Source organism: Littorina saxatilis, linkage group LG1 (genome assembly GCF_037325665.1).
Source record: "Littorina saxatilis isolate snail1 linkage group LG1, US_GU_Lsax_2.0, whole genome shotgun sequence".
Taxonomy (NCBI): Eukaryota; Metazoa; Mollusca; class Gastropoda; order Littorinimorpha; family Littorinidae; genus Littorina; species Littorina saxatilis.
This window is the reverse complement of record NC_090245.1, coordinates 100,169,217-100,192,925: the sequence shown is the minus strand read 5'-3', so window position 1 is coordinate 100,192,925 and position 23,709 is coordinate 100,169,217. Positions and strand designations below refer to the sequence as shown.

At 41.6% G+C, this 23,709-nt stretch overlaps 1 protein-coding gene across 1 annotated transcript in view; it reads right to left on the bottom strand.

The window, feature by feature from the left end:
• The window catches only part of LOC138957062 (uncharacterized), a 213,563-nt gene extending 191,397 nt beyond the window's left edge, over nt 1-22,166 (bottom strand). Inside the window, exons 1-12 of the mRNA XM_070328263.1 lie at nt 21,966-22,166; nt 19,646-19,966; nt 17,676-18,005; nt 13,616-13,806; nt 12,094-12,241; nt 10,225-10,587; nt 9,276-9,464; nt 8,893-9,048; nt 7,335-7,531; nt 4,626-4,743; nt 1,334-1,438; nt 245-451 (exon numbers count right to left, since the gene is read on the bottom strand). Of these exons, the coding sequence (XP_070184364.1) occupies nt 245-451; nt 1,334-1,438; nt 4,626-4,743; nt 7,335-7,531; nt 8,893-9,048; nt 9,276-9,464; nt 10,225-10,587; nt 12,094-12,241; nt 13,616-13,806; nt 17,676-18,005; nt 19,646-19,966; nt 21,966-22,050 (2,410 nt within the window). The 5' untranslated portion in view covers nt 22,051-22,166. The remainder of the gene's footprint in view (nt 1-244; nt 452-1,333; nt 1,439-4,625; nt 4,744-7,334; nt 7,532-8,892; nt 9,049-9,275; nt 9,465-10,224; nt 10,588-12,093; nt 12,242-13,615; nt 13,807-17,675; nt 18,006-19,645; nt 19,967-21,965) is intronic.
• Nucleotides 22,167-23,709: the final 1,543 nt, after the last annotated feature.

Genomic DNA, 23,709 nt, shown 5'->3' with positions numbered 1-23,709 from the left:
GAATTGGACCTTTTTCTGGATTTTATATCGGCTATTTCTTACTTGGTTTTATCATTGTGTTTCAGTTTTACGACACCACGGGTTATGTTCAAAAGGAAGAATAAAGCGATTTACATAACCTTGCGTGCCAGTGTTAACGTTGGAAGGAAGGCAGTGACAACCCTCGTCTGGATTCCCCCGTCAAAACGTGACAAAATGTAACAAAACTTGACTAAATATAAAAACCAAGTGCAGCATTCTTTACCTGTGGGCTTAGAGCCGTTGTAGCAAGCGACGGCGACACTGCCAGGACAGGAGTACGTTTTGCTTGGCACACTGTGATTACATGTCGTCAGGTCATTGTCTGAGCTGCTGCACTGCACGCTGTCCATGACCGGGTAGTACGTGTTGCCTAACACGTTGCAACACAGGTGGAAGCCATTGTCGTAGCCGAGATTTTTGCATGTGAGCTCTGAAAGGACAAAAAGGACTGTGTTTCCGGTGATCGCCATGTTACTGCTTAACTGGTGCTAAAAGTTAGTGATAGTCCTATTTGTATCAAGCGGCGCCTTTATTATCATCAAGTTGCCAGGCATGTTGTATACAAATTCACACACTTAAACTGCAAAAAATGATAGTTTTTCAATGTTCAACAAATAAACCCCACCCTGAACTTGACATTTGTCGAGGGTCAACCAGACTTAGGCCATGCCTTAATGTCATCATACTGAGGAAATTAGTGCAGTTTCAATGATTAAGCTTTGAAAATATAGGGGTAAATAATGATGTTGCATTTCATGACAAAAACTTTAAAATATGACGACGGTCAATCAGACGTGGCTCATGTCTACAGCTCATTGAACTGTAGAAACCTAGAACCATTTAGAAGTATGTACAGTTCCAATGCTTTAGCTTAAAAAACAGTTTCAGAAATTGATCATGTGCATGGCACAGTCTCTTGTTAGGCATACACAGTTGCATACATGTCACATTTGTCTCTGTGTCGTTACAAACCTTCACACATTTTAACAGAAAAACGTTGCAACGTCTATTTTCCGCGAGTTTTTTTTTAATCTAAGTAATGGCACGCATACAGAGGAAGGTCATGTGACATCCCCAAAAGAATCCTCAACGGTTTTTGTTTGCTATAGAATGCACCTTTCCATTGCGACCACCTGTCTACAACAACCTCTTTTGGTCGGTCCCTTGGGTGATTTTCATAGACATGAGATTCAACAGATCTCCCTTTCAAGATCTGATTTTCTGAGATTTGTTTTGTCTAGAGAGGGGTGTTCCACTGCACATGCATAGCAACACGGGTGTCCATCAGAATTTTGAATTAAAAGTGACTCACGCGTGTTTCTGTCGCTCCACTGGTCATCGCAGACAGACCCCCAGTTGTTGTTGATGATGACCTCCACGACGCCGGTCGACACTTCATTGCCTCGAGACAGGCGCACTGAAATCCGCTGACCGCATCAGTAAGGGGTGACATATACACAGACATAGTCACGTACACAGACATCGACATCGACATCGACATAGACACAGACACCTCATTGTCTCGAGACAGGCGCACTGAAATTCACCGACTGCATCTGTAAGTGATAACACAGACAGAGACATGGACATAGTAAAAGACAAACAGATATAGACATAGACACAGTTACTTACATAGACATAGACACCTGAATGCTTCGAGACAGGCGCACTGCAGGGGCGGATCCAGGGGGGGTTTCCGGGGTTTCCACAAAAAAAAGAAGAAAAAAAAAGCAAAGAGAAAGGAGAAAAAAAAGAAGGAATAAATACATTCGAAAATAAAGAAATACTGATGGCCCAGATTGCACTAGATTGCTCAATTTTCCTTGATTTTTATCAACAGTTTTAGGGGGGGGGGCATGCCCCCGGACCCCCCTAGGAACCGGCCTTTGTCTTTTAACACTTTCTACCCCACCTATGTTGACCAAGTTTTTTTTGGCCGAGACCAGCTGTGCTGCATCAGGTCACTTAGAATTGTAGTAACTGTGTGGTAACTGTGTATCAACACGCTGGAATGCAGGCGTTTGATCAACGTTACAGGAAGCGACTGAAGCTAACAGTCTGAGCGAATATATCCGTACCTGGTCAGATAGAGCCATAAAAATTATGAGTGGGTTCGGATATATCCGTACCTGGGAGACAAGGAATTAAGTGACGGTTTTGGAAAGTAGTTGGGTAATCTGTTGGCTCAGGTTGCATCAGATCGGTCAATTGTTCTTGTTTTGATCCAAATGTGTCTTAAATATTCTTTTTGAAAGGTGTATTAGGGGAAGTTTCTTGGCTCAGATTGCACCAGATCGCTCCATTTTCCTTGTTTATATCGATATTTTGGGGGGAAGCGACATGCACCCGGACCCGCCTGGGAGGTTCGAACGCTTCGCGCCCTTAACTAATCACGCCGCGGCGTCGAATTGTCCCTGAAAGAAATTTGGACACCCCCCCCCCCCCCTTAAAAATGATGTGATCCGCCCCTGCACTGAAATACATTGACCACATCATGAAGGGATGACACACAGAGACATAGACACTTTTATAATCAAAAATGAGAAAATCATAACCAGATTTAAGGAAAGACAGAAATACACAGACATTAAGACAAATAGAAAACTTCATCATCACAAATCACAAATGAATATGTAATACTGAGGATTTATGAAAGGCAGACAGATACACATATAGACTTCAGCTTCATGTCAAAATAAGATTTGTATTACCAGAATTCAGAGAAGACACAGACACACAGATATCTTCATAATCGCATATGATATATTCATTGCGAGTTGTCAGGAAAGACATAGACATGCAAATGCATAGACAGCTTTATAATCAAATGAGACATTCAGTATCAGGATTTAGGAGAGGCATAGACAAGTTAATCATCTCAAACAAGGAGTGCATTTCCAGAATGTAGAAAAGACACTGACATAAACACAGAAAAAATGATCACCTCGAATGGGAAATGTACCTGCATAATTACCCACTGTAAAAGGTTGCTTATGAAAGGGCGCATTTCTTGATGCTAAATTACTCACCATAACTTCACTTTCTCACATTTGAGATAATGAAGTCCACTTGTATCGACTCAGTTTCAAGTCTCATGTTTGAAATAATAAAAGGCACTCGAATTGATGTGACTTGACACAAGCTAATTTCAAATGTTTAAGAGGACAATAAAGTCCAATTCTCTTATATTTAAGCTAATGTTTAAGAAAATACGGCACAACTGATTCTCTACAACTTGGCACAAGCTTTTTATACCATTTGAGCTGATACATTTCACAAATTAGGCTATTTGATATGACAAAAGCAGTTTCCCAACAAAACCATCTCTTACATACTCAGGGAAGGAAATTCAAATAATTCCAAAACAAACAAGTCGCGTAAGGCGAAAATACAATATTTAGTCAAGTAGCTGTCGAACTCACAGAATGAAACTGAACGCAACGCAACGCAGCAAGACCGTATACTCGTAGCATCGTCACTCCACCGCCCGTGGCAAAGGCAGTGCACGTGGAATTGACAAGAAGAGCGGGGTATTCGTTGCGCTAAGAAGGATAGCACGCTTTTCTGTACCTTTCTTCGTTTTAACTTTCTGAGCGTGTTTTTAATCCAAACATATCATATCTATATATTTTTGGAATCAGGAACCGACAAGGAATAAGATGAAAGTGTTTTTGAATTGATTTCGAAAAAAAAATTTTGATAATAATTTTTATATATTTAATTTTCAGAGCTTGTTTTTAATCCGAATATAACATATTTATATGTTTTTGGAATCAGCAAATGATGGAGAATACGATAAACGTAAATTTGGATCGTTTTATAAATTTTTATTTTTTTTTACAATTTTCCGATTTTTAATGACCAAAGTCATTAATTAATTTTTAAGCCACCAAGCTGAAATGCAATACCGAACCCCGGGCTTCGTCGAAGATTACTTGACCAAAATTTCAACCAATTTGGTTGAAAAATGAGGGCGTGACAGTGCCGCCTCAACTTTCACGAAAAGCCGGATATGACGTCATCAAAGACATTTATCAAAAAAATGAAAAAAACGTTCGGGGATTTCATACCCAGGAACTCTCATGTCAAATTTCATAAAGATCGGTCCAGTAGTTTAGTCTGAATCGCTCTACACACACACACAGACACACACACAGACACACACACAGACACACGCACATACACCACGACCCTCGTTTCGATTCCCCCTCGATGTTAAAATATTTAGTCAAAACTTGACTAAATATAAAAAGACAAATGTGTCATAGAGTCTCATATTGGTTATTTGGAGGTTATCAAATTCTGCGAGTATGTGAAGTTTTAAAGCTTTGGCTTCAAGAACATCCGGAAAAACACTGATGTTACCTTTTTGTCTTGAGAGCCGCCCCCAACCGATGGGCACTCTTGATGCCCGTGCTTCACTCAGGTCAGGCATAAGCTCACGTGTAAGCATCGCTTTAAATTCACTTGTTTCTACTTCCACTCTTGCTTTCACAACTCAAAATTAAAACGTCTAGCCAATCGACATGAAAACCACTTACAAGCCAAATGATATCAAATCAGCTACTGACTTAACAATATCTAAATCAATAAAAAGCACAGACCACTATTGTAACAGATGACATTAGCGTCAGAAGACCTATTGCCCTGATAATCCCAGTCGTTGTAACATTCAAACAGCGTCCTCTCATGGCCGTAGCAATTCACATAGCTCATCCACATCTGAAAAGACAACACACAATCAGCTTTCATTCATTAGATGTTCAACAGCATGTTAACTAAGGCCAAAAAAAAAAATTGTCTGTTTCTGGTCACCCGACCGACCCTAAATTTCGGCGCCGACCCTAAACTTTTTTTTTCCCAAACTCAAATTTTTTATTTTTTTTTGGTGGTAAAGGACAGGGTGAGAAAATGAACAACAAAAACGTGTGAAAACGAAAGTCCGCTGACGATTTGTAAATGTGTTGAGTGTCTTGTCTCTATGTATAGTGAATCCAGTCTCTTTGCGCGATTTTTAAAGTTAGTTTCATTGGTCTACATTTGGGGTAAAAAAAAAAAAATTAAAAAATAAAAATAAAAAAAAAATAAAAATCCCGACCTACCGACCCTATTTTTTTTTAGCCATGTTACCAGAAACAGACAAATTTTTTTTTGGCCTAAGCAAAAGGCACAATAATTACATTTCGTTTGAATGACACAGACAAAGGGAAAAGCTGAAAGAATGTCCTGCTATTTAGACCAGCGCACAGACCTAGCTATTAGTCATCAACACATCAGTATTAACCTTTACCCTGGTACAGTGTACCCCATCCCGTCCTTGTTAAAACCTCTAAATAAAATCAAAATCAGGTCTTAAAAAGGAGGGAGTTTGGAAACGGATTTAAGTTATATAGAGGTTATAAAGAAAAAAATCTGAACATATCGTGTAAAGCGATATCAAAATATTTAGTCAACATACAGGCTTCTCAGACTGAACCTAAACCCATTGAATGTTATTATGTCTGTGACTAGTCTTTCCGGGGATGGATGAAACTCTTCAACCAAGAATGCACAGACTGGTCTTGGTAATTGTTGTTCTTAATTGAGCTCGAAGTTGACTCCATAATGACTTCACAAAGGACTGGGTGGCCGAGTGGTAACGCACTTGCGCTTGGAAGCGAGAGGTTGCGAGTTCGACCCTGGGTCAGGGCGTTAGCAATTTTCTCCCCCCTTTCCTAACCTAGGTGGTGGGTTCAAGTGCTAGTCTTTCGGATGCGACGATAAACTGAGGTCCCTTCGTGTACACTACATTGGGGGTATGCACGTTAAAGATCCCACGATTGACAAAAGGGTCTTTCCTGGCAAAATTGTATAGGCGTAGATAAAAATGTCCACCAAAATACCCGTGTGACTTGGAATAATAGGCCGTGAAAGGTGGATGCAGCGCCTATAGGCTGTTGATCTACTGGCCGATGTGAATGCGTGATATATTGTGTAAAAATTCCATCTCACACGGCATAAAGCGCTTTGAACTTCGGATAAGGCGCTATATAAAAATTTTAAAAAATACCCGTTATTATGAGTCTGTTAACCAAACAGTCAGTGCCAAAGCTTCGTGCAGCAAGCTTCGTGAAGTAGATTTTGCGAAATCGACAATGTTGATTTCCATTTATTGACCAAAACTTGATCCTAATAGGACCTGTATTAAACTTATTTGTTATCCAATCCTAAGAATATCCCACAAACTTGCTCCATCCCCACCCAATCATCATCACTAGTTTCATACTCAACATGATCCAAATTTTGAAAAAATAGAAAAACACAAAAGAATCACAGTATTCCTTTCTTTTACCCAAATGCAGCCAAGCTGACTCCCCTCATAATGGGCTTTGAGTGACCGCTTTTTCGACACTAGTAAGCCTCCCGTAACCCATCACAGAGCTCCCCGAGCGTCTAAATACAGTACAAGCATACTTCCATTTGAACGCTCACCGAACGGGAACATCCTGGCTGCTTTCTGTCGAGCGTGAGACATTTTCAAAGAATTTATGTTCGTAGACTTGTTCGTTAACAACAACGGCGCCTCGTTTTTGCGCTAGACCTAATTTTTGAAATCTAAATAATAAATTGACAGCTTGTTACACAAACATTCTTTAATCATAAAAGAATTCGTTTTTCATCAAGACAAGATCAGAACAATTCGAAGTTGTGAAAGTTTAAAAAAAAGAAAAGCCCGGAAGCAGGGTCACGCAAGGGTCGTAGCAGACGACGGCCCGGTTTATCAGTGCAAATCGCCGTTCCTCTCAACAGTCAAAAGCCATCGCTAGAGTTCTTGTGAACCACAGCCGTTGTTTCGTGCATAAAAAACGTGCTATTGTAGATAAGCTCACATCGAGTCGCATTCATGACTAACTGACGACTGCATTGTGAAAAAGGAAAACTGGATCACACGGGTTCACGATGGCTCAGGGGTAAGATAAACCACGATAAAATAAATTCTTTGAAAATAGTTCGCTCTTTACGGAGGGCACCTAGGATGTTCTCAATTGGTGAGTGTTTAAATGAAAGGGTGTTTGTACTGTGTGTAAAAGCCTGACCGTATCTGTGATGGTTTACGGGAGGCTTACTCTGCCTTTAATCACCAATAGTCTAGCCCTAGAATGAAATATCCCAGACACTGAGCTGTGACCTCAATCAAACAATTACATCAACGCTCCAATAGGTCACGGACTGTAGATCGGTGGATAGTTTCAGTAGTGACAGATCTTTTCCAGCAAATATGTTCATTCTGTGAGCTTTAAATTTGACAAAAACAAGCCAAAGAGCGGCTTTACCTTTGCACTTCGATCTGGGTGGTTGACTCTCTGGTTGTAGGGAGCGGTCTTTCCGCCCTTGAAGCCAAGCTGTTTGCAGGCGATGGTGGAGTCCGTGGTGGTCCAGTGGTAATCGCACACACGACCCCACTCGCCCTGGAACTGGAGCTCCACACGTCCGTGCCTCCATCCTCCATCCGCCAGTCGAAGGCCTACGCCTGAGAGAGATTATCTAAGGTTGAAAATGTGTTATCATCGCTTGAACTCACTCATCACTCATCAACATTACTTGTCGTCTGCTGAGAAATACTTTGACACTGTTCATGTTTCTGCTCTTGCACCACGAGTGATAAAGTAGAGCAGGCCTCAAAATTAGATCTAAATATCAGAGGGCACCAAGCACTCTAAACATAGGCAACAATAGTAAGTGAGAGGTCAGTGCAAAGTCAAAGGATGAATGCTGTTTGTTCCTTTCAAGGCTTGTTTTTCTCTCAGGTGATTGGAGTTGTGTTGCGCATAACACTTTCCAAAGTCTCAGTTTATGGCGTGTATTTTCCTTTCAGTGTTGTTATCAGGCTTCCTTCTTGGGTCACTGACTTAAACGTTTTTGATATGACGCATTATTCTAACCTCTTGCCCGTCGACCATTCGATAGTTTTGACAATCAATGCCAGCTATTTCGTTGGGGTATGATTAATAGTGATCATTCCCTTCTTATTGGCCAGAACTCGACTCTATTGTGACCTTGAAATGCGACTAGGATTAAGTAACCAGACCTGGGTCTGTATGTCACAGAATCATATGACCCTGGAATTTGTTGACGTTGCACACAACGATCTCGCTTTAAAATCATCAAAGAAAATTACAATTCTCTAAGGTCATATTTGAGGTAATCACATCATAAAACTTTGTCAAGTTACAGATCTAGCTTCAAACACATTGAAAAGAACAGTAATTTTAATTTTCTTCACTCAAACTTAAACCCTCTGTGACCTTAAAATTATATGGAAGTCAACCAAACTATTGCCATGTCTGAAGAATATTAAATCGTCAAAGTATCTGAAGTTTCAAAGAATTTCTCCACACAAGTTTGAGCTAAAAATGTCCCATTCCATACTCTCTGTGACCTTAATATATAACGACGATCAATCACTTGGGTCATGGCTGGCAGTAATCAAAACCTTGAAGTGTATAATGTTCAAAGATATTTTTTCAAAATAAATAAAAAAAATGGGTACTTTTCTATTTTTTTACATGACATGACGTTGTTGTGACTTTGAAATTTGAGAAGGGTACACTAAAGTGTAGTCTTATTTGAAGATTATTGACAACTAGCAGTGTGTGAAATATGGCTCCAAAATAATGTATCTTAGAGAGACTCAACGTTACGCTTTTGGCTACTGTCAGCCTACTACTGCCCTTTAACATCATCTATATGACTTTTGATGCATTTGGACATATTCTTTTGATTAGTTTCCAACATATTTGTTTGTTAATATACAGGAACTTTTAAATTGTGCTTGCTTTTTGTTGACAGGGCCCTTAGGCCAAGTTTTCCCACCACTGTAGCAGAACTGACCTGGCGTGTTATAGCAGAGCACTCCTGCATCTTGACGGTAGTAATGGTACAGCGGAAGAGAGCAGTTCAGATCGTCGTCAATGTCTCCAAACGTGCAATTATTCAGAGACGCCTCCTGGCCAGTACACTCGAAGTTGCCCAAAACCATTGGGTTGTCTGAAAGTACACAGTAAAAAGTTAACATAATATTTAAATGTGCACACTAGGTTTCAACCAAAGTCTAAAATGCAAGGAATTACTTTGTGTGTGTGGGGGGAGGGGGGCAACCTTTATTTCAGAATTCCACCTTGATCATGAACACACACAGAATCACATATGTTTGCCCCCATACATATCTTTACACAACCGTGAACACAACCACTCCCTCAAGTCCCACAACTCACACGTCGTGTCCTGGCCATAGAAGCTGAGTCCGTAAGTAAAGTTGAGCCCATGACAGGTAGCGTTGGCGTCACGGTCGTCCCAGCTACTGTTACAGACGGGACCCCAGAAGCCGTAACGGTTGGCCTGTACAGCTCCCAGGTAGGTCCTGGATGTGCGGTACACTGACTCATGCAACCTCACTTGGAGGGCTGCACATTATATGTGTAGTCGTATAGAGAGAGAGAGAGAGAGAGAGAGAGAGAGAGAGAGAGAGAGAGAGAGAGAGAGAGAGAGAGAGACACACAATAGTCGTGTAACTAAGAGAGAGAGAGGGGGACAGATAAAGAGATATCTAGAGAGGTGGATTGGAAAGAGAGAAAGTCTTGTTAGAAATGGAAAGAGAGAGAGAGAGAGAGAGAAAGAGAGAAAGAGAGAGGGGGGACTGAGAGAAAGAGAAAGAATGATGGAGAAAGAAAGAGAGAGAGAGAGGGAGAGAGAGAAAGAGAGGGGGAAGAGAGAGAAAGAGAGGGGGGAGAGAGAGAGGGGAGTGAGAGAGAAAGAATGAGGGAGAGAGATAGAGAAAGAGAGAGGGAGAGGGGGGGGAGAGAGAGGAGAGAGATCGATAGAGAGAAATAAAGAGAGAGAGAGAGAGAGAGAGAGGGAAACATAGAGGGAGAGAGACGAATGGGGGAGAGACAGAGAGAAGTCTTGTTAGAAAGAAAGAGATAGAGAAAGAAGGATGGCTTCCCAATGCTGATCTGAACTGTCCCATGAGTCCCCCCAACAACAGAACAGACGTACCTTCAACTACTCAATTTAATCACTTAAATGAAATGAACTGATTTTTGAGCAGAAGAAAAGCAGATTTTCACATGCACGTAATGTTTTTTGACCGAAACACAGCTGTTTGCCATTCAGGGCTCTGCCCCTGAAAAAAGATCCTTAACTTTTGGTGCTCAGTGTACTTACGGTTGTCCACAATCCTGTCGTTGGAGCACAGCACACTGACGTACTTCCCAGAGGGGCACGTGGTCGTCATGGAAATGTCACAGTCCAACAGAGACGCCTCGTTACCCTGGCAACTGTTGACGACGACTCCGATGGTTTTAGCGTGGGTGGAGTAGTATGACTGAGAGAGGGGACCCAAGGCAGAACAACACTGCTGGCGAGCTTCTGTGTAGCCCATGGAGCGGCAGACTACCCTGGCTGCCTGCTGGTTGAAGCCATTGTTGCCGTTCTGTGTGGCGCCGTTGTCGCACACAGCCACCCAGGTGTTGTTGGTGTACACATCCACACGTCCGTAGTCCGCAATATTTGAGCCCGCGATGCGAGCTGGGCAAAAGTTTGGAATACTTCACTCGGTGATCGTAACAGACATTTTGTGAACTGGTATTGCCATACAAGTATGAATTATGCTTCGCACAGAAATAGCTAGATCTCTTTACTACGCCTACCAGTCACAGTGACTACATCAAACGTTTGATGCACTACTAGTTGTACCCAAATACAGTCATACACTGGTATTCATACCATGCACTAAACACAATTTACTTTGCCATCTGGCACACTTTTTGAATTGAAGACTTCTTTTACCTTACATCTCACCTGCAGTGGTCAGAATGGTGTGACACACAAAATACGCACAAGTCTTCTTCTTCTTCGTCCATGGGCTTAGACTCCCACGTTCACTCATGTTTTTAGCACGAGTGGATTTTTACGTGTATGACCGTTTTTACCCCGCCATTCAGGCAGCATACGCCGATTTCGGGGGAGGCATGCAGGGTATTTTCGTGTTTCTATAACCAACCGAACTCTGACATGGATTACAGGATCTTTTCCGTGCGCACTTGGTCTTGTGCTTGCGTGTACACACGAAAGGGGTTAAGTCACTAGCAGGTCTGTACACAAGTTGACCTGGGAGATCGGAAGAATCTCCACCCTTAACCCACCAGGCGGCAGCGACCGGGATTCGAACTCACGACCTCCCGATTAGGAGGCCGACGTCTTACCACCACGCTACTGCGCCCGTCCGCACACGTAATACAAAATAATCTGTTCCAGGTAGATAACTGGTAACACTTTCTTACTGTGTGCAAAGGTCGTGAATTTTGCCTATTCTGTTTTTGTTTGTTTTGACATTTGAATACTTTGAGGCCACGAAGTTTGTGGTACAAAACGTGTTTCAACATTTTTTGGCCAGGTGCATTTGTCAGGAAGTCGTGGATCAAATGAAATTTAAAGCGGCTTTTTGTGTTCTTCTTGTTGTACTTGTGTAAATTAAATCCCTGATGGAAATTCGGGTTGCTATCCCCGGGGAAGCGGTAGAGATAATAAGTCACGATAGCCACATCGTTTCCCCTGCATGCGTGTCATAGATGATGTGTGAGATTTGGAATTTCCGTCTCTGTGGATTATAATTACTTGCCTAAAAATTAAGAGAATGCAGAGTGCGTTGAATTGTTTGTGCTGTTTTAACTGTTTTTATAACTGCGTTCATTAGTGTATATTTTTCCTCTTTCCTCTGGCACTACCTGTTCTTAAATCACTCATTCATCTCGCCTTCCATTTCCCATACCCAGTCATCTCTATGCATATGAACCAACCATACATCTGCACCTATCCTCTCAGGCCTTCAAATCATAAATTTCAACTCCATGCTTATATGACTTTCAACTCTATGCAAATATGAGGTCCTGGCTAAACTATATACACGAAGTTAAAAAAACAAAAGAATTTTGTACTCACCAATACAAGGACAGCACAATACAATACTAAATCAAATGTTGGCCTATGGAGGCTTTATACACGGTCAAACATGCGGGAATAAGAAAAACCTACTTGTATTGAAACACTGGACAGCAGCGTCGTAACTATGGTCATTACAGTAGCTGTACCGCCTGGTGCCTTTCAGGCTCAAGTAGCAGTCAAAGAGAGAGGATTCGCCGCCATTGCAACCGACATAGTCAACCAGGACGTCCCCAGTTCCCTGCAAAGCACAAATGGGAAAATAACAGCCATGGTTTAACACTCAGGGTGTGGAGTATGTTTAAGGGGGCAGTACTACCTAGCGAGGGGTACATTTGTTATGTTGGTGGTATGTTGCCCGAATATCATTTAATTTCTATAAAATTTTGTCACCAGTTAGATCATAATTCAATATTAAGAAACAATGAATACATTTTGCAAGAATTAGTTTATTGTTGTATGAAAATTAATATGATAAGAAAATATCTTCAAGGGCACAGCTACCACAGTATGCGTGGTTCTAGAAGGATTAACACACAATGAACAGTTACTGGACTTTGGTACTTAACAATATTAAATGGAACTGGTTTCTTGGGAAGCTAAATCTCAAAGAAAGTGTTTATGGTTAAATAATTAAGTTCTACGCTTTTCAGAATTTTAATGAAATATTAGGGTGCAACCACTGTAAGCTGAGCTATGATATACCTAAGGCCAAGATTAGAGGTTCAGCTTCCAAAGAATGCTTTGAAATATAACTGTGCAAAATATCCCCACTGTATTTATGATAGTGTAGAAAATATCAATCGAGAACCATAAAATTAATTGAAATTTCGCAAACATTTCAAACGCGTCAAAATGAGAATTTCAAAATGTACGCAACAACTGTTTCGAAATACTGTCACTAAGTAGTGTCATGTCAATTATTGTGTTTTCTACTGGCACAGAATTGACAACCACATCATCTGGCACTGTATCTGAGGGAGTACCTATTATTTTCATGTGTGCACTAAGCATAGTTGAGTCGCATTTTTTGTGACACTTTGGACATTTTGAGGTTTGACCCTAAATATCTCAAAAAGTATAGCACTTAGACAAAATATTAAAACTGTATGACAAAATTGAGGCATTTCTGTATCCAAATGAATTAAACACATTATAGAATGTAAAACAGAGATTATTTTTCAAAAGTTTAGGTAGTACTGCCTCCTTAAGACGGCAGATGGTCGTTGATCATTCCTTACTATACCCAATCAGCATTTTAGCTACCTCCTGTCTGTCATCGAACCATAGAATCCTTACGGAGGTTTTGTGCGCTGTGCTGTGCATGGTATAAACCATTTCTATCTACCTCTATCTCTAACACATCGACAACACAGTCTAATATCGAGTGGTCTGGTTGTATGTATGGTGAACGTGAACTGTGGATGTGACTGTGAGTCCCCCCCCCCACCCACCCCCAGGGTGCTAAAAAGGGAGGGGGGATTAAGCTTCAATAAAGTTGGCCAGGGTGCTAAAAAGGGAGGGGGAGTTAAGCTTCAATAAAGTTGGGAGTGGAATGTGGAGTGGTGGGGTTGTGAACTAAACGGATGGTTTCCCTGAATATCCTACCACCAACCTGCCCATAGACGTTGTTGCCAAGAAAACGGCCGGCGTTGAAGCCCATGCCTCTACAGGCGGCGCTAGCATCATGGTCAGCCCAATGACCCGAATACCAGTAGCGACCACACACGGTGCCTCGGCTGTCGTCCGTCCACAGCTCCAGCCGACCTCTGCTGTCTGTACCGTTCACCAGGTGGAACGTAGGGGCTGAACAGATGACACTTCATCGGTTAATTCATGCATGGATAGATATAGAAAGTTGACTTTTGGCACCCACTTCACAAAACAGAATGAACAAGGGATTGAAGCGTTATACGGTGGAAACCCCCCTTTATGACCCCCCCCCCCCCCCTCGATTTTCTGTTTGTCTTGTTTACATTTGACTTCATTTGAAGACTTCCTCCCTTCCCTTACACTGGTGCAATTATGTCATACCCCCATTCCACTGAGCCGTTCTCGCTTACGTTCTTGTTACGATCAAGGTCGGCTGACACAACAATCGAACGCTACGAAAACGGTCATTTTTGGCGTATTTGCGCTCCAATAACATTCTGTTAACGATCGTAACGATGCCGTACAGTTCGCATACCGACCATAGAGCGTATCCATGGCGATTCAACACCGTTCTCTAACGTTGTCATTCCGATTATGCACCGTTCAAAGTGATCCGATACCGTTCGATTACCGAGTCAACCACTCTTGTACCGTTGTACACAGATCTCTTCCGTTCTATTAACAACCCTACAACGACTGTAGCGTGCAGATAACGTTCCATTCGCGTTCTGTTACCGTTTATTGTAAGGATTTGCCAAGTTCTATAAAAGCAGAGACCAATTCTATCAATATGCAGTTGCTTGCTAGACATCAAGATGGAAGGAGATCAGTTCTTTTTCTTCTTGCTGATGCAGCACAATAACTTGCATTTACGCCAGCTTGCCCTTGTACAAGAACTGATGAGGAGAAGAAGACGAAGACCCCCAGCATTTTGGGTGAGACCATGGCTGACTGCCCAAAGGAGACTGATGATGTACGGACACTTTCATTGTCTCATGAGAGAGCTAAGGATAGAAGACACCGCATCCTTCTTCAACTTCATGCGAATGGAGCCCCAGATGTTCGATGAGTTGGTTGACAGACTGTCTCCTAGGATCACTCTGCAGGATACCAACTGTAGAAAAGCCCTGGAGCCCGGCCTCAAGGTTGCTGTTACCCTGAGACACCTGGCCTCTGGTGACCGCTACCCCAGCCTCTCATACGCCTTCAGAGTTTCACGTCACACGATTGCCAAGTTTCTTCCACTGGTCTGTCAAGCGATAGTGGACGAATACAAGGATGAGGTCATAGCATGTCCAACCACCGCAGAGGAATGGCAAGCCATTGCTGATGAATTTGAGAGAAAATGGAACGTCCCTCACGCTGTCGGTGCCCTTGATGGGAAACATGTGGCTATTCGGAAGCCTCCCCAGTCTGGAAGCCTCTATTACAGATTTTCTTGAGCCCTTCAGCAGTTTTCCGTACCTGGTACGAAGGGAGTCGTACCAGACTTCTAAGTCGGCCTTGTCACGGTCCATCCTGGCTGCCTGCTCGTTCCATGCTTTTTCTCTCAAGTGTTTGTTGTGATAAAGTTTTTTCTTTTTGTCATATAGAAACTGGTTTTCTCTGAGGAACTCCAACATCAAGTCCTCTTCATCTTCTGTGAGGTTCGGTCGAAAACGCGGCTTTTTGGTGGCAATGGTCTCTTGAACAGTTGGGCTATCTGCAGATTCCACCTGCGTAATCTTCTTCTTCTTCCCTTTGGGTGGCATGTTTCTTCTTTCTTTGGTTGTTTCTTGATTGAGAGGCACACCGACTGTGATATGGATTATGCAACGACTTATTATATACAGACCTACCCGCGTCGTCTGGAGATCGGCGGAGGAGCTCTAATGGAATGGTTTGCACGGTATTAGAACGTAAATGGAATGCAACAACAACGTTAGGATCAGCTCAGGTCGTTTCGGGATCGGTATAGGAACTGTATGGAGCGGTACGAACGGTTCTAGAACGCTACGATGACGCACTGAGAACGCTAGTGACGTCACTTCCGATGCGATAACGTTGTGTTACCGCTCCTTTACGTTCCATTAACGATCTGAAAGTTCCGTTACCGATGTGTTTAGGTTCCGTTACCGCTCATTTTGATCGGGAGGGAAACGGCGAAAATTTGAAACATGTTTCAAAAACTCACCCGTTCTTACCGTTCCTTGCGTTCCATTAACGTTCCTTAGCGCTCCACTTACGTTCTTTCCGATCCCTCCCGATCCTTACCGTTTCCCGGCCGTTCCTTGATCGTAACGGGAACGTAAGCGAGAACGGCTCAGTGGAATGGGGGTATAACACATGTTACATAGCCACTGGTGAATTAACAGAGAGAAAAATAAAGAAAAACGGTCATATAGGTTTTCGCATCCATGGGAGGTAATCGGAACCGACCAAACAGACTGAGCCAGTAGCGCGACATATGTTGTGACAACCAGGTGACAGTATACGTAAAGTAGCGCGACATATGTCGCGACAACCAGCCAAAGGGTTAATTAAAGAACCGATTTTCTTAGATTTGTTGAGGTTTGAACAGGGGGTTTCCACAATGCCTGCGATGTCAGGGTCTTCCAGTGAGAGGACATCTCCAAAGAAAGTACATCTTCTGCAGTCCGAGTATCTTTTGTTTTGACTAAATTAAAAACTGCTATGACAGGCCCCATGCAATAGAGGGACACTTTGACCTAGTCCCATGGGTATCCAGATAGATGGACTGATTGGCGGACGGACAGACAGTAAACAGACTAACAAACGGAAAAACAGATAGATTGATAGATAGGTATTTACATGGAGGTTGTTGTCAAAATACAAATGGACAAGAAGTTCAACAGTGCAGGTAAGCCAGATTCAGTTGATATACAGCTTTCTAACCCAGTCATGCATCATTTCGTAGTAAAACAGAGAAGAAAAACATGTAAGCTTACTCGTACACACCTTAAGTACGTTTGCTTCAGTTTTCTCTCGAACTATTTGTTGCACTATCTAGATCATTTGATCATGAAAGAACAAGACCTGCCACCCCAACCCCGTAATCAGTAGAATCCCTAAGGTAAAAATGAAATTAATTATGATCAACAACGCTAAAGCATCTTGTTACATTTAGTCAAGTTTTGACTAAATGTTTTAACATAGACTAAGAGGGGGAATCAAGACGAGGGTCGTGGTGTATGTGTGTGTGTATGTGTGTGTGTGTGTGTGTGCGTGTGTGTGTGTAGAGCGATTCAGAGTAAACTACTGGACCGATCTTTATAAAATTTGACATGAGAGTTCCTGGGTATGATATCCCCGGACGTTTTTTTTCTTTTTTTCGATAAATGTCTTTCATGACGTCATATTCGGCTTTTTGTAAAAGTTGAGGCGGCACTGTCACACCCTCATTTTTCAAACAAATTGATTGAAATTTTGGCCAAGCAATCTTCGACAAAGGCCGGACTTCGGTATTTAATTTCAGCTTGGTGGCTTAAAAATTAATTGATGACTTTGGTCATTAAAAATCTGAAAATTGTAAAAAAAGAATTTTTTATAAAACGATCCACATTTACGTTCATCTTATTTTTCATCATTTTCTGATTCCAAAAACATATAAATATGTTATATTCGGATTAAAAACAAGTTCTGAAAATTAAAAATATAACAATTATGATCAAAATAAAAGTTTCGAAATCAATTTAAAAACACTTTCATCTTATTCCTTGTCGGTTCCTGATTCCAAAAACATATAAATATCATATGTTTGGATTAAAAATACGCTCAGAAAGTTAAAACGAAGAGAGGTACAGTAAAGCGTGCTATGAAGCACAGCGCAACCGCTACCGCGCCAAACAGGCTCGTCACTTTCACTGCCTTTTGCACTAGCGGCGGACTACGTTCAATTTCATTTTGTGAGTTCCACAGCTTGACTAAATGTAGTAATTTCGCCTTACGCGACTTGTTTTTACATTTAGTCAAGTTTTGATTAATCTTTGTGAAGGGAGCAAAACCCGTCAAATGAAACTCACCTGAAGTCCGATAGCAGAAAACGCCAGCATCACCATAGCGACTACATTCTGTCACGTTGCCCCAGACAACATTCTTGCAACTTGTCAAGTATCGCTCCGTTCCTGCACAGTCCAAGTTGGTAAGCCAGCGAATGTCACTCGTGACGCCGTACCGATACAGCTGGTTATATAGGAAGGATATACCCCCGGCGTAGCCAGCCTCTTTGCAGAGAACGTTTGCATCGTTGTCGTCGAACCCGTTAGGGCAAATGTAGCCCCAGTATCCCATGAATTGGACCTTAACACGGCCGTAGGTCGAGTTTCCAATGGTCTCCACCTCTACATGATACGCTGAAATGATGAGAATTCAATCTACAATGCAAGCCCTCTTTTAAGATTTAACCCCTCTCCATTTGTAGGACTCTGCTTTCTCAGATTTACTGTTCATTTTTTACATTTAGTCAAGTTTTGACTAAATGTTTTAACGTAGAGGGGGAATCGAGACGAGGGTCGTGGTGTATGTGCGTGCGTGCGTGTGTGTGTGTGTGTGTGTGTGTGTGTGTGTCTCTGTGTGTGTGTGTGCAGAGCGATTCAGACTAAACTACTGGACCGATCTTTATGAAATTTGACAATGAGAGTTCCTGGGTATGAAATCCCCAGACGTTTTTTCATTTTTTGGATAAATGTCTTTTATGACGTCATATCCGGCTTTTCGTGAAATTTGAGGCGGCACTGTCACGCCGGCTCTCATTTTTCAACCAAATTGGTTGAAATTTTGGTCAAGTAATCTTCGACAAAGCCCGGACTTCGGTATTGCATTTCAGCTTGGTGGCTTAAAAATTAATTAATGATTTTGGTCATTAAAAATCTGAAAATTGTAAAAAAAAAATAAAAATTTATAAAACGATCCAAATTTACGTTCATCTTATTTTTCATCATTTTCTGATTCCAAAAACATATAAATATGTTATATTTGGATTAAAAACAAGCTCTAAAAATTAAATATATAAAAATTATTATCAAAATTAAATTGTCGAAATCAATTTAAAAACACTTTCATCTTATTCCTTGTCGGTTCCTGATTCCAAAAACATATAGATATGATATGTTTGGATTAAAAACACGCTCAGAAAGTTAAAACAAAGAGAGGTACAGAAAAGCGTGCTATCCTTCTTAGCGCAACTACTACCCCGCTCTTCTTGTCAATTTCACTGCCTTTGCCATGAGCGGTGGACTGACGATGCTACGAGTGAGTATACGGTCTTGCTGAAAAATGGCATTGCGTTCAGTTTCATTCTGTGAGTTCGACAGCTACTTGACTAAATGTTGTATTTTCGCCTTACGCGACTTGTTTAATATTTCTTAATTTTTTTAATTTTTTTTTAGATTTACTGTTCATAACGTCTGCTATTTATCCCCATTTACGATTTCCTCTTTTCTTCTGATATTCTCATGTTTGTAGCGGTCTCAAAAAGGTAGTATCAATTATTCAAAAGACAGGTAAATGACTGCAACAAAGAAGTATCAGCCCACTCAACGCTTTCTCAATTTATTTAGTTTCTGCATGAGGGCACCTGCTTTGTCTATTTCTTTTAAATCAGAAGCTTCGACTCTAAAGTTCCAAACAGTGTACCAAAAACAAGGCCTCAAGACTATGTTGACTGGAGAAAACCACTGCCTTTCTGTGAGGTAAGACTGAGTACATTTCTGTTGTTGCAATTATCTTAAAGGTAAGATAATACAAATTTTGTTTGAAAGTGTAAACATGTCTTTTGCATGGTTCTTGACGTTAAATCCATCTGAACGATGGAATCTAAAACAGATACCAGATTAGAAAATAAACATGAAAATAGGGTGAACATTGTCTGAGTCCTCCAGCAAAACAAGTGACAGATTCAAAACATTTTCATCCATCCCAGGCAAATCACAGGCATGACACGTTTTGTAAAAAAAAAAAAAGCACACAATGGTAACGTTTGTTTTCTTCTCACCACCAGGCGACAATTTGGAACAGATGACTGAGGCATAGTCCCCAGAGGGGCAGTAATCCATGCTGTTGCTGTAGGTGCAATCTTTTAGCATTGCCTCCCTTCCAGTGCACTGCAGATTAGTTCGCATGATGTTGTAACTTATCGACCCGAAAGCAGAGCAGCACATCCGAAGTCCAAACGGGTATCCGACATCTCGGCAAGCCACGCTGGCTTCTTCAGGACCAAAGCCGTCAGAGCAAACCAGGCCGAAGGTGCTTGTGGTCGCGTTCAACATCATCTTTACTGCTCCGTAGCCGTAGGTTGCGTTGGGGTAGAGCTTGACTGCACGTAAAATGGAGTCAATGACTAGAGAGAGACGACGAAGTCTTAAAACAAATGGATATGTTTTGGCATTAACACATTTGCATACTATAATCCTTTGACATTTACTGTAGTTGCAAATGAACATGATTTAAATGAAAATGTTGATACGATTCCAGTAGAACCCAAAACTTTCTTCAAACAAGTAATCTTCAGGGATAAAAAAAAACCCACATCTCATATCGACCATCTTTAGCCCCCCAGCTTCATATGGCTGAGTGACCAAGTTTCTTCTGCATTCCCAAGCCATCATGCCGAACAATACCCCTTGAATCAGAGACAGGGATTAATCAATAATATTAGAATGAAATGTTGAAATTCATCGTTTAGTGTCGTTTCCAAAATTGAATTCCATAAACAATTTTTTGATAAACGACCAAGCAACACAGTGACTGTCAAAAGACTGTTCAAAATCTACAGTAAAAAGTTGCCAAGGTATGTTATGCATAAAGTTGAAAAAACCAAAGTGTAGGCTACTGCCATAATCTGATATTTTCACCAACTTGAAAATACCTACATAATCTGTATGCACACAACACGCCGGATTTGCTTTAAAAAGCACCGCAATCTTGTATTTATTTCAGTTCTTTGCAGGAAAAACAATGTTTTCAGTCAGACTTTTCATTCACGATACCTAGCTGTCACATGATGTGACAAACATGTCTTATTTAACCGGCACCAGGAACAAGTGCTAGGATAGAAGGAAAAAAAGAATTTTTATTTTATTTATGTATCTCCCTTGCTAGATTTCAACGAAGAATTGCTATTCTATGTCTGAAGTAAAAACTAAAGATAACGAAAGTAGAGCGACAGGACTTGCAGTGACCGAAAGTAAGCTGTGGTTCACGCGTTCTACTTTGTCGGCAAAAACATCTTTAAGGAATCTCAACTGAACTTCATACAAAAAAGCTCATCTGCTGGTAATTCCAGATGACTTCCACAAGCAAGAAAAATTAAAAAAAAAGAATAAACCAACAGGAACAAAAGAACAAGCCAATGAAGTGACAATATGTACACGAATGTTTTTTATTTTTAATTTTGTTAAAGGCATATGTACGCGCTCCCGTGTTTACAAAGTGTAGTTTGCCCATAATCGATGTCAAACGCACCATAAGACCATATAATGACGATATGTCACCATGCGCGGACCATAATACATGCATTACAGCTTGTTCTAGCCTCTGAAAAAGTGAGGATGTCAACAAAGCCGCGGTGTTAGCTCCCTTGCATCAACGTTACATGTGTTGCCAAATCTATAAATAGGACGATACAGATCAAAATGAAATTGAACATATCTCAACATTGAAGGGGTCCTAGACCACAATATTTTGCAGGGAACTTAATTTAGCATGTCTCCAGCTGTTGGTAAAGCAATTAGCGTGTATAGTCATCGAGTACATATGCCTTTAAGTATACTTCGTGGAAAAAAATCAACAGACAGGACGCATTAACAAAAACACACAAACAAACGTGAAAAAAGCAAAGAAAAAGGAAAGAAAGAAAAAAAAAGAAAAAAAGAAAGAAAGAATGAAAGAGAGAAAGAAAGAAAGAAAGAAAGAAAGAGAGAGAGGGGAGAGAAAGGAGAAAAAGAGAGAGAGAGAGAAAGGGGAAAGAGACAGAGAGAGGGAGAGAGAGGGAGAGAGAAAGAGAGAGAGAGAGAGAGAGAGAGAGAGAGAGAGAGAGAGAGAGAGAGAGAGAGAGAGAGAGAGAGAGAGAGAGAGAGAGAGAGAGAACAAAACGGACTCCACAGTATGAGACACTTCTTGAGCTGGACAAATTCTCACAATCTGAAAAGTACAGGACAACCGAAAAATTCCCAGCTAAGAATAGATCTTAAGAGGTTTACTTCCAGCTGAAGATTCTTGACTTTGGGAAAAAAAGTACTGAAGGAGAAAAAAAACCTCACAACTGGAAAAAATCTAAGCGAAGTAAAAAAAAAATACACAGCAAAAATACTTACCTCCCAGAGTGACTTGCCATGACGGCGCCGCCAGAAGCACAAGCAGCAGGGATGACAGCAGCATCCCCCGTGTCAAAGCCGCCATCGTCAATGTCAAAGCCGACTGTCCCTCCCCCGTTCAGACGGAATCTCAAACCAAAAACCAATGCAGCATGGGTGGCAGCCTGAACGATGATTCTTGCCTGAAGACAATCAAACCGCATCAATGATCACCTCAAATCGAATGAGCTTCTTCAAGTCGAAACGGCGGTCTTAAAGAATCAGTCAGTCGGTATTGCGCACAATGGGTACGTAATTACCGTAAAATCCCTAGCAAACGCCCAGTATCTAGCAAACGCCCACCCCCCACATTTGGCCAAAAGTTGTGCAGTGGGGTCACTACCAGGCAAATGCTCACCCCGTTATTTTTTTTGTTTTTTGTTTTTTTTGTTTTTTTAGAAAAAAGGTACCTGATTCTATTGTAATAGTGGTTTTTTTTTTATCTACAAAATATATACAGTCCCAAAAAGAAACCAACAGTGATTTGAAATGTGAGCCAGCCTCAACATCTGTCAAAGTGTGCGTGTGTGTGTGTGTGTGTGTGTGTGTGTGTGTGTGTGTGTTGTGTTGTGTGTGTGTGTGTGTGTGTGCGACGGTGTGCGCGCGGTTGTGTGTGGCAGTGTGTCTGTGTGTGTGTGTGTTTGTGTGTGTGTGCGTGTGCGCGCGGTTGTGTGTGTCTATGTGTGTCTGTGTGTGTGTGGGTGTGTGGGTGTGTGTGTGTGTCTGTGTGTGTTTCTTGTTCCACTGTATTTCTTTAACATGGTTGTATCAATTTTTTTTCTTGTGAAAATGTGATGGGGTGCAAACGGGTGTATACCTAGCAAACGCCCACCCCCTACTTTTACCCGAAATCTGTGCAGAGGGGGGTGGGTGGGCGTTTGCTAGGGATTTTACGGTATGACAAAAGCAAACCCGTTCTCCCTGTCTTGAGTTTCACTTGGTGATGCGAGGGGCCATTACAGGTACCATTGTGTACCTGTACCAACTTGGCTTGTCATCTCAACGAAGAACTCCTTGGTGCCAGGGTCAGGCCTCATCAACAGTGCAAATGAAGGGGGCGGTTCTAGCAGCTTTGGCGGACTTTGTTACCGACAATGTGCATACACCTACCTGCTGAAAAACAATTTATCGCTTGATGGACTAGACTTTTGCTTTTTATGTACAGCTGAACTGATAATAGAAAGAAAGAGATTAAAAAAAGGAAAGAAAGAAATTGAGAGAGAGAGAGAGAGAGAGAGAGAGAGAGAGAGAGAGAGAGAGAGAGAGAGAGAGAGAGAGAGAGAGAGAGAGAGACAGAGAGAGAGAGAGAGAGGAGAGAGAGACAGAGAGAGACAGAGAGAGAGAGAGAGACAGAGAGAGACAGAGAGAGAGAGAGAGAGACAGAGAGAGAGAGAGAGACAGAGAGAGATAGAGATGAGACAGAGAGAGACACAGAGAGAGAGAGAGAGACAGAGAGAGAGACAGAGAGACAGAGAGAGAGAGAGAGAGAGAGAGAGAGAGAGAGAGAGAGAGAGAGAGAGAGAGAGAGAGAGAGAGAGAGAGTGGCAAATAAATTACTTTGTGAACATTGGACATCTGCCTTTTTTTCTTTTTTCTTTTTTCACATAACAGCACCTGATGCAGGTGTGCCGCAAAAACATCAAGAAACAAAGAAGGACGAACAAAAAAACCCAACAACATTAATTTTAAACAATAACAAATGAAA